Source organism: Phasianus colchicus, chromosome 1 (assembly GCF_987193195.1).
Source record: "Phasianus colchicus chromosome 1, bPhaCol1.hap1.1, whole genome shotgun sequence".
Lineage (NCBI taxonomy): Eukaryota > Metazoa > Chordata > Aves > Galliformes > Phasianidae > Phasianus > Phasianus colchicus.
Genome location: NC_143436.1, coordinates 120,622,477 through 120,638,973, shown reverse-complemented (window position 1 = coordinate 120,638,973; position 16,497 = coordinate 120,622,477). Strand labels below are relative to the sequence as shown.

General features: G+C 41.0%; 1 protein-coding gene across 4 annotated transcripts in view; it reads left to right on the top strand.

Annotated features, from left to right (window-relative positions):
- CNKSR2 (connector enhancer of kinase suppressor of Ras 2) overlaps positions 1-15,742 on the top strand; it is a 203,204-nt gene extending 187,462 nt beyond the window's left edge. Inside the window, exons 21-22 of one of the 4 annotated variants that reach the window (XM_031599325.2) lie at positions 12,157-12,353; positions 15,464-15,742. In XM_031599325.2, the coding sequence (XP_031455185.1) occupies positions 12,157-12,353; positions 15,464-15,679 (413 nt within the window). In that variant the 3' untranslated portion in view covers positions 15,680-15,742. Of the gene's footprint in view, positions 1-1,671; positions 2,732-12,156; positions 12,354-15,463 lie in introns of those variants that run through there. The other 3 variants (XM_031599326.2, XM_090124642.1, XM_090124645.1) reach the window with 3 other exon arrangements.
- The last annotated feature ends 755 nt before the right edge of the window (positions 15,743-16,497 follow it).

Below are 16,497 nucleotides of genomic sequence, written 5' to 3'. Positions count from 1 at the left end.
CACCGTGACTGTTAGCATTATAAAATAGGCTAAAATGTGAAAAGCATTCTCTTTTGCAGTCTGCTGAGCCTCCTTTCTTCACAACTCCATCAGTCCTGCAATGTGCTTTTGTTTCTCAAGGGTTTGGTTTGGGGTTGGGTTTGGGTTTAATTTTCTTTTGTGTTTATTTGTTTGCTTGTTTGTTTTCATTTCAGTTGTATAATCAAATGTTCCCTGTTTAAAATCATAAGTTATGTAAAATTGTCTCTTGACTGTTATTCTTAGGACATAGTTATATAAACTTATTTTCCTCTCCCTTGTTCAACCTCCTCTCCCTGTTAACACACAGAATTCCCAGGAAAGCTATGAAGTTCAGAAGAGACTGAATTTCCTTTGAGCTCTGCAGCATTGCTCACAGCATACCTCTTTGAAAACCCATTTTCCAGTTGCTGCCATGGGTGGACTAAATGGCACCAGTGTTTCTATCTGGAATTCTTTCCACCTGGTGCCTTCTGTCACTGAGACAACATAGTTTTTTGCTCTTCTTGACCTTTCCAGATATCCTCAGGAGTAAAAATGACAAAGCTTAGTATTTTCCTTCCTTCTTCATCCTGCCTTTTGAAAAAGTAAATTCCTTAACAAGGGATAAACAAGTCTCAACAATTAAATTGGATGTAATTTTTACATCTTTATACTTGGCCTAGTTGAACTCTTTCCCAAAGTGAGGCTTGTTTTTTGTTTCTTTTAAAAAACAAAATATCCCACAGCTTTTCCTATCTGAGATCTGAAAACAGTGGATTTTGAGAATCATGGAAAGATTCATACTTTATTACAAATAAGTATAATTCACAGCAAAATAGGGTATGTGCTGAAACCAGCTGGGCTTTTGAAACTGCCCTGTGTGCAGAGACTGCACAAATACACAAAAAACTCTTCAGTAAACAACTTAGCAACATGCTGTTTATTTCACCTCTCTCTTTCTCTTTTCTTTGCTAACACGAGTCCTCAAAGATTCGTGAGTTCTCAAGTCCTATCTTTTGGATGTCAGCATGGTTTGAAAGTCAGCTGATTTCCTACTCAATCTTGCCCTTCATCTGAAGTGTCACAGTACTAGATTGCCAGCTAAAATAACAAAAAGAAACAGATTGCATTGTGTCTATTTCGAACATAAGCTGCTGACAGGGTATCTTTCTGTGCTCATAGCATGTTTGGTGGATTTTGGGCACATTCTTTGCTTTCTTTCTCCTCATTCATGTGACCCTTTTCCAGTGTTTCCAAATGAGTTCATGTCTTTTAAGTACAGAGGAAACCAACCCAAGTTGCTTAGGATGTGTATTGTTCTCGATTATTTTTTTCTTAATTAGTCTTTGTTCTGTTTTGCTTGGTTGGTTTGTGGGTTTTTTTGTTGTTGTTTTTTTCTCCAAACGTATCTACAAAAAGCAAATATGTAACTTTCCGCCCTAAATACCTCTTTTGATGGGACAAGATGTCATACCGAAACAGTGCCATGTTTCTGTCCTCACAAGCATACGTGCATGCAGATTAGAAAAGCTCTGTAGTGCTGCAACTGTATGCCAGATTTGCTATTTGCTCTTGTTTGCATGATAGTAATTCTAATATACTAATATGATATGGAAATAATGGCACATCACCGTTCTCTCAACATATTGTATCACTGCTTTATCGTATTAGGCTAATACACTGCGAGAGTTGATAGCACCTCTCCATGTCAAATCGGATCCACTTCTCTTGGCACTGAACCGATTGGACTCAAAGGTTGATAAACTTATCATTAGCGATTGGCACGACGGAGACTCAACTTCAGCCTCTTGCAAGACACCTAATGGCCTCCGTTCAGAAAGTCAATTCTTCTTGAATAACATTGGTGTTTATAAAAGAGACTAGACCTGTTAAAGCGTAGACAACCACATGCCTGGATATGAGGCCTCCAGGAAGGTGTCAAGGGCATGGCCACTCTTTTGAAGAATGCATCCTTTCCACAATGGGACTAGGCACAAGGTCAGATCTGCTACACGGAGCACATTTGCAGAAAATACTGCCCCGCATGGGAGAACGGAAGGGGAAGAGGGTCTTGACAGGGGAAGGGCTTTGATGTCACTCAGTTTTGTTCTGCAGACCTCGAGGAATTAAAGAGGGATTCGGCCATGGTAACACTAAAATCCTGTTGCTTTTACTGAACTGCAGTGAATCCATTCAGGCCAACTAGACAGATTGTGCCATTTAAGCATCCTTCACACTAGTGTGAAGGATGCTACCTTACTGTATCATGCTAAACTAAGTGTATTCTGTCAAGTGAAGGTGTGCGCAGACCTTTCAGAGACTTCTATTTCTCTAATGATTTGTAACGCATTACCGGAGGGTACACTGACACTGGTTTGGATGATGATGGAGAAGATACCTCACGCTGAGATTTCTTATACTCTGCAGATAAACTCTTCAGTTCCTCTTTATCTTCTAGGAGTTAAACATGTGAGTGATGCTGCCTGGAGAAGCAGGCACAAAGTATTCTCTGTATAACACCCCGACTCCAGAGGGCTGTTTGGGGGCCAGTATTCGTCTGGATGTCACTCAAAGTAGATGCAGATATTGTATTTATCATTATGTTCTGAGTCCCCTATGGGTTGATGTTTGCCTCTATCTCTGTGGTTAGAATGTGGATTTTCCTTAATATATTTGGCTAAGGGTGTATTGTAATAATGTTAATGCTAATTACTTGATATTTCATACTATCTTACGGGGAGATACTTTTAAAAATGTATTTTGAAATGTTTTCTTTCTGTTTGCTCAATGTATGGTATTGCATTATGTTAATACCAATAAAATTATATATATATAGTTATATATATTTCCCTTTTATAAAGAAGTAAATTATGCTTTTTTGCCTCACAAATGAAATGTGCAGTGAATAAAATACATCATTCTGCCTTACAGCAGGTGACAAAGCTTATAATAGTTTTAATATTCTTTTTTGAAAAATAAAAAGTATAGTATGACATAAACTAGTTGGAAATTCATCAAAATGCATGTTGTGTTTCTGCTTAATGGGACTGTCACAAATCAGCCTAAGTATTTATCAATGTTGTTTTGGCATCTTTAATTTTTTCCAATCAAAAAACATACACTGTATTGCTACTATTGATTACAAAATTGTACTTTCATGATTTTGTGCCTGTTGGCCAAATAGACAAGCCCACTGAGTTTTTATGACTCTCTTGTCTGTAGGAATTGATTTTTAAATTTAATTCAGTGCTTTTTCCAATGCTTGGCAAAGGCAGAATTTATTTTTTATATAAGGTTGCCTTTGAAGTACCTGCCTCTGCCAGGGCTGATAAATCATGGCTAAGCACATAAAGGTTCTGCAACCTGAAGGATGTAATGTATCATTAAAACTCTGCTGGAATGGCCTGAAACCTGAGCCAGTCTTTCACATTCTGTCATTAAACTCCATAATTAGTTAGAGATGAAATGTTTTGGAAATGAATTAGAGAAGCAGAAGCAAAGATGTGAATCTAAAGTATCCTTTGGCTGCCATTCTGGGTTACGCTGATGGCTTGTTTGCAGCCTGTAGCCACAGGCAAGCATATATCTGCACTAACATGAATTAGATCGTCTTCAGCTTCCTCTTTCTTTTCCCCACCCTTTCTAACATATTGTATTGAGTATCATTGTTTTGCAAAGGCATTCAAGAGGGCTGTAATTAGCAGTCCCTGGCATTTAATTGCATACCCATTTGTTAAATATTTTTCTGTATGCCTTAAAATAAAGTATAGAAAATGGCAGTAATGTTTCTTTAATGAAGGCATTTGATTTATTCATGAAGTCAGGATTTTTGAAAGTGTTATTTTGGGCTTAATAAAGGAAATAAGCCAGTAACTTCTCAGCTTTGCCATTGTCTGTAAGGGCTGATGGTCACTTCCTTCTTTTTCGTTTCTTTTGTGTGCAAACGCGTTCTTCCTAATGGATGGGGAATAGACCTTTCTTCTGTGATTGCTGTTATGCCAGTTTTGAGAGAAAGTTTATGTTAAGGTGCCTGTACGTTCACAAGTTCATTGGGCATTATAACACACGATGACATGAGTGATGACTGGAAAAGCCACATGGCATTGCATTTCTGTTGCTATTACTGAATATACAGTACTTGTTCTCAAAGGTACTGGGCAGGGACTGAACTCTGTTCAGTGCTTACAAACCATGGTGGTGTGATGGGCATTCAGCAGCTGGTGGGGCTGCTTAATATCTGGCAATGCCATGCCCTAAATAAATGTGTAAATCAGGGTGCAGATTCATTAGTCTGGGATCTAATCGGTGCAGCTATCACAACATGTGCAGTTATAAATCCCATAATAAATCTGAATATCTGAATAAATAAGACATCTTCTGGGATAACATCTTCCAAAGTATTTCAGGCCCCCTTCACAAGTGCCTCAGGAGCTTCTTCCCCAGCCGGCTGCTGTGCAATTTGGAGGTAACCGAGCTGGCGGTTAAAAGACACTAGTTCCTGCCCACACTGATTTACCACATTTCTTTCATGTTGAAATTGGGATTTATACTCCTGGGTGATGCAAATTCTTTAGAAAATTTCACTCAGTGTTAGAATTTCATCCAAATAAGCAAACCTGGGATGCAGCCTGAAGTAGAGTTCATTTTCTCAGTGGATATTGCTCACCAGGAACACTACCGCTTCCATTCAGGCTTGCTTTCAGGTACCAAGGCCATCAGCTGTGACAGGTATTGCCGCTGAACAAGCATGACTGTCGCTTGATTTTGAGCGGTGAGTAATGTTGCCGGGTCCATATTGCTTGTCACTTAACTTTTCACAGCTTTGTACGCTGTAACAGCTTAGGTTTGTGACAAAAATATTTTCCTGAAGGAGTAATTGCTTCCATATATTGCTTGCGGGATGGATCCGTAGGGACAGCCTTATCCTGTTTAAAAGTCACAGCATCCCCAGAAGTATAGCAGTTTATCTACTCTGCTTCAGATCTGGCTTACCTCGTACGTACAAGAAGTTTTTCATTGTTTCCAAACTGAGAGGACTAAGGGAAGGCATACCACCAAAATGCAATTGCTTTGTTTATTTCACCTCAATATTGGTACCTTGCGATGAAGTTAAACACTGCTTATACCAATCTGTGGCAAAGAAAAATGTCAAGATACCCTCTTTCGTTGTGTTAAAATTCTCCCAGACAGTCAGTAAAATCTGTTCGGGGAATGACAGTTAAACTGATTTCTTCGTAGGCAACTTAATGAGTAGAGCACTGTGACAAATACCAAAGGATGCAATTATAACACTGCTGCCACGAAGTTCTGCCACTGATCAGAGTTCTCTGTTACACTGAGTTATTTTAGCCTCATTCTTATGCCCTCTCTGAAACCACAGCCTACCAATATAACTTCATGAAACAGCAGGGCAGAGAGCACACAAGGAGTTTCTCCTGTTGCCCATTCAAGATGTGTAAGAGCTGTCAAGAGGCTACACGAACAGAGTGAGCTAATTATTCCCTCTGTCTGTGTTTTCCCTTTGCACTAACATATTAACCCATTTACAAGCACCTGTACTTCATTGCTAAGTGGATGCTGAAAGTGCCTGAAGGTTGGTGTCAGCACGACAGTGCAGGTCTGCAGAGAGGAACCTTGTGACTCATGGTACCTTTTAAATGTTTCAGTTTTTTTCAAGCTGATGCCATTTTTAATAACCCATTCTATTTGCATGGAGAACTCAAGAGCAGTGTCTGGCGTGGGCTTGCAGCAAGGCCAGCCCAAGTGTTGTGCTTCAGCCCACAGAACACCATCTGTGGCCAGTGGTGGCTTATGAGGGCAAGGCTGTGACAAGGAGCAGGCAGCCTTTCATTAATTCACCAGAGAGGTGACCTAAGAAGAGTAGGGAGATTCACAGGGATCTACAGATCCATAAAGAATAGTACCATAAATGTCTAGACCTTTGATGCTTCAGCAATTGGTCAAGTGTCTCTCAGACCTTACAAAAGCTAGTGTCAGATCTTTTAAAAGTGACTGTGGTCTCTAACTGCTACTGATTGTGAAATACTTTCTAAAATCTGTCACATGGGAGATGGGCTTTCCACTTGCCTGCACTGTTCACTTTAATTCAGGAAACCAGCATATACTCATTCAGGTGAAAGGCAGAATCATTGCTCCGGTAGGGAACACCAGCATAAAGCAGAGCTGGCTTGGTCTGGTACCCTCAGTGAGGGAGCTCCCCCCGGACCTCTGCCTGCAGGTTTACCTAATGGGAGAGGATAGAAACCATGTACAGCTAGCTGGTAACCAAAAAGTACTGCCTCTTTAGAGGAAAAGATAGCATAAAATGTAAATTTAATACTAGTTTTCTGATTCTGCACTCAAAGCTTGTTTTTAAACGTTGCTCCTCCCTTTTTTGAACAAAGGTTTTGGGGAGAATCTTGTGCTTTCAGGTACATGGATCAGCATTTTAATGGAGGATCGCATAAATCAGAAAAGGGCAGGCAAGGAGAAGGGATAACAGAGAGAAGGGCTGCACAGTCCAGGTGCTGCATGTTAAGTCCATAGCTTTTCTTAAGCATTTCTTCAGCTTGCTTACTCTTTTCTTCACTCATGGACAGCTCTCATTAATAGATTTACACACACACATATATATACACTTCTATCTATATATTCACTCACATGCCATTCTTGATTTTGCCATGATGTGGAGTTAGAGAAGACACAGGTTTCTCTTTGTGCTCTAGCAGGGAAATCTGCTCCTCGTGACTCAGAGCAGATGACTTAGCAGCTGGCCTCCATACAGACCTGACTTGCGTCTCCTGCTGCCTCCTGCCACCTGCTCTGTGCACAAACACTGCAGTGTGGCTGCTGATGCTCTCCTAGCAGGAGCTGATCTCCCTTGTCACTGTGCTCCCCACACTCATGATCAGGGCAAACTTGATACACCACATTACAAGTCTCCATCTGCCAGACCATCGTCTTCCTTTGATGACGTAGAGAGGGGGAAAGCAAACACCTAGCTTTTCTGCCTGCCATCTACCCAAATAGTATAATTCCTGTTTCGTTGCACCATAAGCATTTGGATGTGTCTCCTTCTTGTGCAGTTTGGAATCTAGTGATTAACCTGAACAGCAGCAAAGATGCATTTCAGCCATGTACTGAGAAACCAGAAACAACTTCTTTAGAGGCTCTCTTGTCTCCCCTCCAACAGAGCTAACAATCACAAGCATTCTTTCTATCCTTTTGCTTTCTTAAATGCAGGCACATCCCTTCTACCTTCCCTGAAAAACGAACAAGCAAATACAAAAAACAGGAATTTGTGCTTCAGTGTGAGACAGCAACAGGGACTGGGACCTCATCCCAGAGACCAGGGATGTCCTTGGTTTTGTTGGATTGCTTACTGGTAGCCCCCAGAAGTATCAGGAGGCTTCAAGCAGGTGTGTGAGGTGAAGTGAAAAAGTGTAACATTAAAACTGGAAGCAAATCCTGTGTAGATTTTTAGGAGGAAATTAGCATATGGCTTATAATGTGATCAGTGCTGTCTTCTGACAAACTTACCTCCTTAAGATCCTGGGGGAGCCAAGCTGAGTTTCTTCCCCTGCCAAGCCAGCAAGTTCACCAAAAGGAATGAAAATGGGAGCGTGGGTTTCAGTGGAGCTGGGGAATTTCAGCCTTGTTTCATGTTGTTTGCTCTCTGTCATAGACTTTGCAGCAGCTTTGCTTTCTCAGGATTTGCAGAGGGTGGTAATTTTCTTCAAATGCAGGGCTAATTGCAAGTGGAACAGTGGGTGGGCATGCGCATGCAAGGAGTTACACAGAGAAAAGCATGTCACTAAGCTGTAAAAGCAGCAAACAGTAGAGGATTGAAAAAAAAAAAAAAAAAAAAAGGAGAAAGCCATTAGAGCAGGAACTGTGTCCCTCAGTCAGTATAAGAAGCCTGAAGATGATGGGAGGAGTCTGGATGGAGTTGAGAGGCACAGGCAAAGAACAAAAAGAACAGAGGGACCTACAAAGGAGAGCTACAGCCCTTGAAGAATCTGCCTTTGACAGCACAGCAGGTGACAAAGCTTGTGATGAATTGTGTTGTAGGATCCTTGCCTGGTAGCTGTGTGCACCCACAACCCCAGGTGCAATCACTGGTTCTGATGGTACCTCACTGAAAGGGAGATGCCACACGAGCTCTCAGTGGCTAGAGATTTTACAGGGAAAGCGAGACACAAAAATGCTGGAACCTCCACTAAAAATGCCAGTGTTACTCCATTTAAAGCAGATTTGTGAGAAATATAAGCCCAGGGATTACCTATGTCCAGATGCATTAGCCAGATGGAGGGACTTTCTACATGTCCCTAGTTCAGGATCATCTTCCTGAATCATTAGCTCACACAGAACCATCATCTTTTGGTCCACGTAAATACTAGCACTGATGGTTTCTCTCAGATCACTTTTCATTCAGGTACCTGATGTTCCTATTTATTGCTCTTAGTGGGTTTTTTTAGAGGGAAGTTTTTAGGAGGAAATAATGGAAAGATGAACAGCCCAGTGGAGCAAGGAGGTGGTTACACAGATATCCTCATAGATTTCAGGGCAAAGTCATTCTAAGAACAAAGAGCGCAGTGCTAAAAATCCCACCAGTCTTTCCTGAATCTCACAAACCCAAACCATTCCTGACCTCCTACAGTTTCACTCACTCAGCCACAATCTCTAATTTCCTCCCCTGAGAAAGTGTAAAAGTAGATAAAAATATTCACAGCATCTTAAGAAGTGTATGAGTTTTGAAACTGTTCCATAGTGGAAAGCAGTAAAAAAAAAAATAAAAAATAACGCAGCATTTACTAGAATGTAATAGTCCAATTAACAGACTAGAGCTGTTTTTCAGCTCCTGAATTTAATGCAAAATGTTTTGCCTTGTGTTGAAGACAAAGCATAAGTTTTGTTATTTCAAAATGTAGTACCTGTGTATTATTGTAGTTGGAAGATGTGGTTCTGAATTTCAATCCTGTGTGCTGCAGAGTTTATGCAACTTCTTTTCTGCCTCGAGGTTATAGAGTTGTTCAAGACTTAGGTCAAGCAGAGTGCAAAAGTATTGTTTCAGAAAGAGACCCTCCTTTCTAGCAGTGTGTGGAACAACCATGTTCCTTTGTATTCAGAGAAGCAAGGTGGCTGGAGAGATGCAGCCTGTGGCTCAGCAGCCATGTCAGGGTGCATAACCACCTGCTGCACTGGCTGCTCTTCTGAGGTCCTCTGTGGATCACATCAGGTCATGTTTTCTGCTTAAAGGCATTGTCTGAGCTCTTATTTCCCCTTATGAGGAAAGCCCTCCAGTAATAGCATATCACTTGCATAAATATACACCAAATTAAGAAAAAAATAAATTAAAAAAGAAAAAACATACTTTTAAACCTCAGCTGTATGTCTAATCAAGTATTTCAATTCCTTTCTGGCATGAAGGGTTTCACCAACGCCCACAGGAAGTCAATCAAAGCCTTTAGCAGAAGGGTGAGGGAGAGGAGATTTGTCTCTAATCTCATTCCCGCCTACTGCGGGCCTACTCCAGCCACCAAGAGCAGCAGCATCGTTGCTTTCAGTGTTCCTCTGGAAAAATTAAGCACTTGGCATGTGTTATTGTGACGCCCACTCCCTTCACCTCAGCCATGGGTGGATTGAGGCAATCTCTTGCCCTGCTTCAGCTTCCTGAGCATCAGCAGCAGAGAGGCACTTAAAAGCAGGGACCAGCTCTCTGTCTTCCCTGTTCTTGCTTTCAATAGCAAATCCCATTCCTTCTTTTCCACACTGCCTGTAACTACAGCATTGTGATGACAGAACCTGGTAGAAGGCAGTCAGTGGGTGGAGGAGAAGCATGGATGTGTTTTGGAGACCCTCCAGTCAGCGCTATGAGAGGGCAGCAAGGCTGCTGCTTAATCCTGTGCACATCATTCTCCTGTAGTGCCCTGCAGTGTGCTCCCATGAGATCTCAGAGCTGGTCCCCTCGCCCATCCGCAGCCTTTCTGCTTAGCAGACATCAGGCCTGAGGAGGGGAGCCCGAAGGAGCACAAGGCAGAGCAGTCCTCCAGACTGGTGTGTGGCATAGGGGGGGAGGCCATCCCAGGCCCTGCAACCTGGTATTTGCATCTACAAAAGCCATGCTACTTCCCAGGTTCGTTGAAGGTGCTCGTCACTCCAGATGCAACCTTGGGTTTGAACTTAAACTTTGTCCTTGTCTGTGGTAGCGATCTTATATGTTTTAGATAGCCAGTTGGACACAGTGGCCAGTTGCTAATGCAGGCTCCAGATAAACCTAGCAAATCAAATTAAAATGATGTGGAAACAAAGCACTGGCTCGTTCCTTCAGCAGGCTTTCCCTGCACTAATCCCCAGAGGATACAACATGGTTATGCTGCTGGGAAAGAGACAAGATCTCTTTTGCTTTTCGTAAAAAGTGTTAAGAGAAAGAAAGAAGCAGATGTAAAACACTCCCTTGTCAAATGTAGATGTCTTTTTTTTTTTTTTTTTTTTTTGTAGAAAATCCCTCCATTTCAGACTCTACCAGCTTCAGACTGGTAGACTTCAAAGTTCAGAGACAACCGACAGAAATATCCCAAACATCAATTCTCTCATTGTTACAAAGAATTTTTAAGAAAGCATAAAAATGAAAACTGTGGAGAATTTTAACCAATCCGTTCAATGCTTTACCTAGTAACACATTAGATGTGTTAGTAAGAAAGAAATCAACCAGACGGAGCTGCATTCCATTTCTGATTTTCTTTAAGTTCTTCTTGGACATGCAGTGATAAACAAACTCCAACATATATATCAACTGAGGGAACCCAACACCTTTGTTAGTAAAAGGCCTCTAACCCTTCTTCATGTCTATACATATTTAAAAAAAAAAAAACAAAAAAAAAGCTTTAAAAACATCCTTCCGCCCCCAAAAAGGGCAAATGAATAAACAGATGGGGAATATGTCAAGATTAATTGCTTGCTACAAAACTATTTGTCTGTGTAAAGATCTGTATGACTGCAAATACTTTTTGTGATGGGATGTGGAGATCTTGGTTCCTAGAGTTCTTGCTTGAGCCTGAGTGGTGAGTAGTTGCTGTGCTTGCGTGTTATGGGCTTGAAAGGGAGGTTGTCTAAAGTCACCACTGGTAGGCATGTATGTGTCTGCAGCAATGGACAGCTGTTGTGTATATGAGATGTTGGTGTGTCAACATCAACAGTGTTGAGTGGCAGCAGGGACAGAGCTGACTGCTCTCCCAGGGCTGCCTTGGCTTCCTACGGTCATCACTCTGCTCATCATGCCACTCCACTGGCACTTCTGAAGTTTCTACATAGTCATAAGTGTCTTAGGGAGGAAATGGTGTATGAGAAATTGAAATGTTTTGATGCTTGGCAGATTAAGTATTTCAAAAGCTGAGAGTAACATTTCATCCCAAACTTTTATTTGAATTTGTTTCTAAAGAAGAAAAATCTTTTTTTAATTATGTTTTCCTTTAAAATGCTCTCAGCACTAGTCAGAACAAGCATTAAGAAACCTATAATGCACCTTGCTGCACTGCTGGGCAGCATGCTCAGATATCCAGTCTGTAATCTTCTGTTAAAACCTCCAGGTAATATCATGAGCAACAGCATTGTTGACTATTGAAAAACACTCTTAAGTATCAAAAGCACATGCCAAAAAAGGACTTTTATAGGAAGGAAAATTACATCTGATCCCAACAGCACTGTCATCAGCATCATCCAAGGGTACCACTAACATCATAATCTCAGGCCAAGATCAGGTCCCTGATCACCTTCTTAACTAGAACACTTCCAGTGCTTCCTTTTGTTGTTACTACTGAATTACCAGCATATTTAAATGCATACCAGATATGGGATTTTTGACAGTACAGCGCTGCAAGATTACTGCACCTTGCACTGTTGCTTCTTTCTGTGTGGGTCAAGACTTTACATTCTTAAATGCCTTTCTCTTGGAGGCAATAGTTAGTGAACGAGAAGCAGCGCTTTTTTCAAGAAGCCTAGCAGGTTTGAAATATTTTCCTTATGATCTGGTAATACCTGTTAAACATTTTGCAAAGGGTTTGGGTAGACTGTCATATAACTGTGTTAATGATCCACTGTTCTTGTCTCTGTTTTTTTTCCTTTTTTTTTTTTTTCCTCCTCTTTTTCTCATTACAGTTGAAACTACGGAAGAAATAGCAGCAGATTCCTTGCAAGACTTGTACAGAGCCCTGAAGCAGGCCAGCCTTTCTCCTTTAGGAGACCACCAGATTTCCACTAAGCTGGAGTATAGGAAATCTTTTATAAAGAGATGTAGCAATCCAGTAGTCAATGAAAAACTGCACCAGCTGCGAATTCTGAAAAGCACTTTAAAGGTGAGACTACAGGGAGAAAAATCCTGCCCTAGGGTTGGATCTGACAGTATTGTATTCAGACATTAATTGTGTGTGGCTGGAGCTCAGGTTGAATGTGGTCTGTGAAATGTGCGTGGAAGATATGTGTAACCGCTGTTCTTGAAGCAGAAGAAAATGTGCCTTGGGAGAGAAGTCAAAGGGAGGGGATTGTTTTATTTTGTGCCCAGGTAAAATCTCAGCTCCTCCTCTAGCTAGTATGACATCATTTGACATTAAATTAACAGAGGACACCTCAAACACCTTTTTTTTTATCCCTGAAAACTTTCATTTATAAAAATGCATTCACTCCAGAATTGCTGAAGTCTAAAATGGAGCACAGTCAGCCTTTTGGAACGAAGTGCTACCTCTTAAAACATTTTATTATTTTCTGATTACTGAGTTTGTCTGGAAATGAACTGTGTGCTCGGTTTCTGCATAGACTGGTAGGATCATTGTGTTTAATCAGTAAAATTGATTAAATAAATAGATCACGGTAATGATGGATTTGAAGATTTTTATCATTATTGTAAGTGCAGTGCAGCTAATTTGAACTCCCTGACAGCTTCTTTATTTGTTACAGCAGTTTCAAATCTGTACTATTAGAGATTTCAGCAAACAATATGCTGGATTTCCCCGGGGTCTCTGTTAACTGTATTAAATTACTACATTTTAAGTCACTAGATAATTGTACAGTGGATTTTGTAACAGCTTTTATCAAATAGTTTTATCAGCATTAATTAATTTGGTTTTCCATCACCTAGAGAAGCATTTAAGCAATATTATTTTCATGCTGTGAGACTCCAGCCCTGAAGAAAATCTTTCCCATGCTTACTTTTTTGCACTGTATTGTCTCAATGAAGGCAACCAAAAGAACCAGGGTATGTGAGTCTTTGCTAGATTGTAGACTGATAGAAAAAGTCAAGGTGCCCAGGCTTTCCATGTAATTTTTACGTGAGAAACTGAAGCAAAATCACAGCCATCTCAGATATGCAGAGCAGGCAGGAGGTTCACACAGAATCTACACTTTTGCACTTTGGTAGAATCACTTGTACTAACAGTTTGTAAGAGTTGCTGATCTGAAATGTAAAAAAATAACACATTTATTGATACTTGCAGGAATTACAAAGCCTTGCTGCTGTTCCATATCAGCAGCTTATCACCATGCTTAAGTGCCTTTCTTGTTAGCATTTATTGATACCTGAGTTACATTTTGCCAATGGTTTTCTACAAATGGAATTGTTTCCCCCCCCACCCCCCCCCCCAGGGTCTTCCAAAAACAGCTCATCCCTTTAACCCAGCAGATGCCTGTTTTCATGCTTCTCTGTATATTCTTTCTTTTAGACCAAGCAAACATAATTTGTTTATTCTCTTTCCATGAGACATATTTTCTGAAGAAGTCACCAATCTTGTTTGGACCAGAATGACATAAATAATTGACAGTGCAATGCCAGCAAGTATCAAAGACAGATTATTGCTGTTTCATGCATATGGCAACAGTGCAGTGTGGCGTGTGCCTATTTTGCAGTGGCATCACGGTAACTCATTAATTGCTTTTAGCTCCATCCTAGCTCACCTCTATTATTGTACTGGTAGTAGTGTTTATCAGGAGCTACTGCTGTTAGCTAATTGTTTCCCCTTTTTATCAATGCCATTGAGTTCTCCTTCCTGAATATGTTCACTTGCACTTGCCCATTGGATTTGGTGTTATGAACTCTCCTTTAATTCATTCAAATGATTAGTAATCTGTACAGCCCTCTAAATTGGTTCTAGCTCTTACCACCCATAGGCTATCTGTTCCATCAGCAATGGAAAGACACTTCTGCTCTCTATGTCCTGACATAGCCACAAAACCATTCTCCTCAACAAGTATGAGCTACCTGACTGGCAGTGCTGGGTTCTGTGTACAGATCACAATCTGCAAGAAGAACATTATGGTAGTTCATGTAAATATATGGTAACTGAGAGATTCCAAAGGTTCTCTTCCTCTAGTTAGTCTCAGCTGTATTATTGTTTCTGAAATTGAGAATTCTAGCATATAGCATTAATTAGCTACTGATTGTAAAGCATGAAAAATACCTTTAAACATACTATTTGTTGGTGACATCTCTGACCCTTCTGATAACTACTCCACCAAAGCTGACACTGCTGAATACTTCCCTAAACATGCTCCCTAGACAGGTTTATCACATTTGTGGTGTAAACATGGCAATTGTCTGTTAGAAATGAGGTCTATGAAACCCATCTGGCATGGAGAATAAAGGAGAAGTTGCTGGTGACCAGACCATGCCTTCACAGAGGAGAAGTGCTGGAGCTTGCCTGTTACTTGTTTTTTCAGGCTCAAGGCTGCATCCATCTTCTACCGCTAATAAAAAAAGTGAGCAGCTGTGTGTGTATCGGAGGCTTGCTCTGACCCATGCTGGCTGCTTGTCATCTCTCAATAAACTAATCACCAGCCAGTGATTAGGACACAGCCACATCCCCTGCCTCTGTGACAAGTGGGGGGTGCCAACAGCTGTGTTAGATTTTACCCATTCCTGCATTCTGCTTGCCACCATCGTGGTAGGAGGAGGTAGCAGCCAGCCACCTCACAGCATGCTCTGGATCGCCGGTGAGGACATTACCAAGCTGAAGGCTCCTAGCACAGGCATTTGCTCAGGTGCCCCCATGACGGGCCCTGTAAAGAAGGCTTAGCTCTGCTGGCGGGCGGGGGGCCATCTGTCTGCATCCCACGCACAAACGCAGTATTTCTCATGCTGATCAAGAAGAGCAAACAGATGGCACTTGGCAGCATGAAACTGATCCTGAAAATTAAAGCAGCTAGTAGTAAACAGCGCAGGGCTTATTTTTTGAGGGAACTGAAGAAGGGGTGAGAGGGGAGTAGGGACCATTGCTGAAGGTGTGGGACAAGGTGAGGAATGTCCGGTCTTGCAGGGTGATGGGTGACATCAGGGGAAGAGGCTGCCACATGTGAGTAGTATCAGCAGTTGGTTGACTGCCCTGTTTCCCAGACCTCTGGGCATCCCCGCTCACACCCTACCCACCCTGTCTGCTCATTGCTCGCACTGACTCTACTTGTCTTTCTTCTCCCACAGGCCAGGGAAGGAGAAGTAGCCATTATAGATAAGGTTCTGGATAATCCAGGCTTGACGTCTAGAGACTTTCAAGAATGGAAACAAATATACCTTGACGTCTTTTTGGACATCTGTCACAACAGCACCCCGAAGGGCTCTGTTAATGGCTCATCTGAGGTCGACGCACTTCTAGCTTCCTTAGCACATACGCACTCCTACATTGAAACACACGTATAAGGGGTCCTCTTCTATTCCATTTGCTACACTTCAGGCCTTTACATAAGTGCATAAATTAGGCTTTATATCAATATGTGGAACTTCTAGTAAATTATCTTCTAATGTCACTCAGCCGTGTGATGTACACCTTCAACGGTCAATGATACCATGTCTTTAATGAGGATTTGTGTGTTTTATGCACTACCAATGCTCCACCTGTGTTTACCTTCTGTAAAAAGAACATGATCTTTAACTATTAGATAGAAGTATTTAAAAACATTTTTGGAAGACTGTGGCCTGTTCCACAGGCTAAAGGTTTTGTTATTGAAGGTTGCTTTTACAATGATATTTTTTATTATGTAATTCCAGTATTGTATTGCATTTTTGGAGTGCAGGTACTATTTTGGTGGCAGGGGAATAAAAGAAAAATTATATTTAATGAGAAACTCTAGGAGTTTTCTTACATAACAGGGAAAAAGTGTAATGCAGTGACTGTGTTTCCATTTTGTTGAACACAAAAGGGCTAAAATCAGCCCACCATAATGACTAATGTGAATTTAAGTATTAAACATTTAGGTTTTATTTCCTTGTACTTTTTAAAAGCCTGTTGCTAAGGTTTACCATCAGTGCAAAGAGATACTGGTCTATATTCTAATTAAGACAAAATTATGTGTTACTTGTCTCTACTTAAATCACATTTGGTTGGTTCAATTTTTTTAAACAAAAATTAGTCATGGCACTATCATTTATGCTGCTTTTGTACCGAAGGGATCAGATTTTGCAAAAGAGAAAAAGTAGACTTTGAACATCCTTGATAACTGCATTTCTATTGCCCAGAA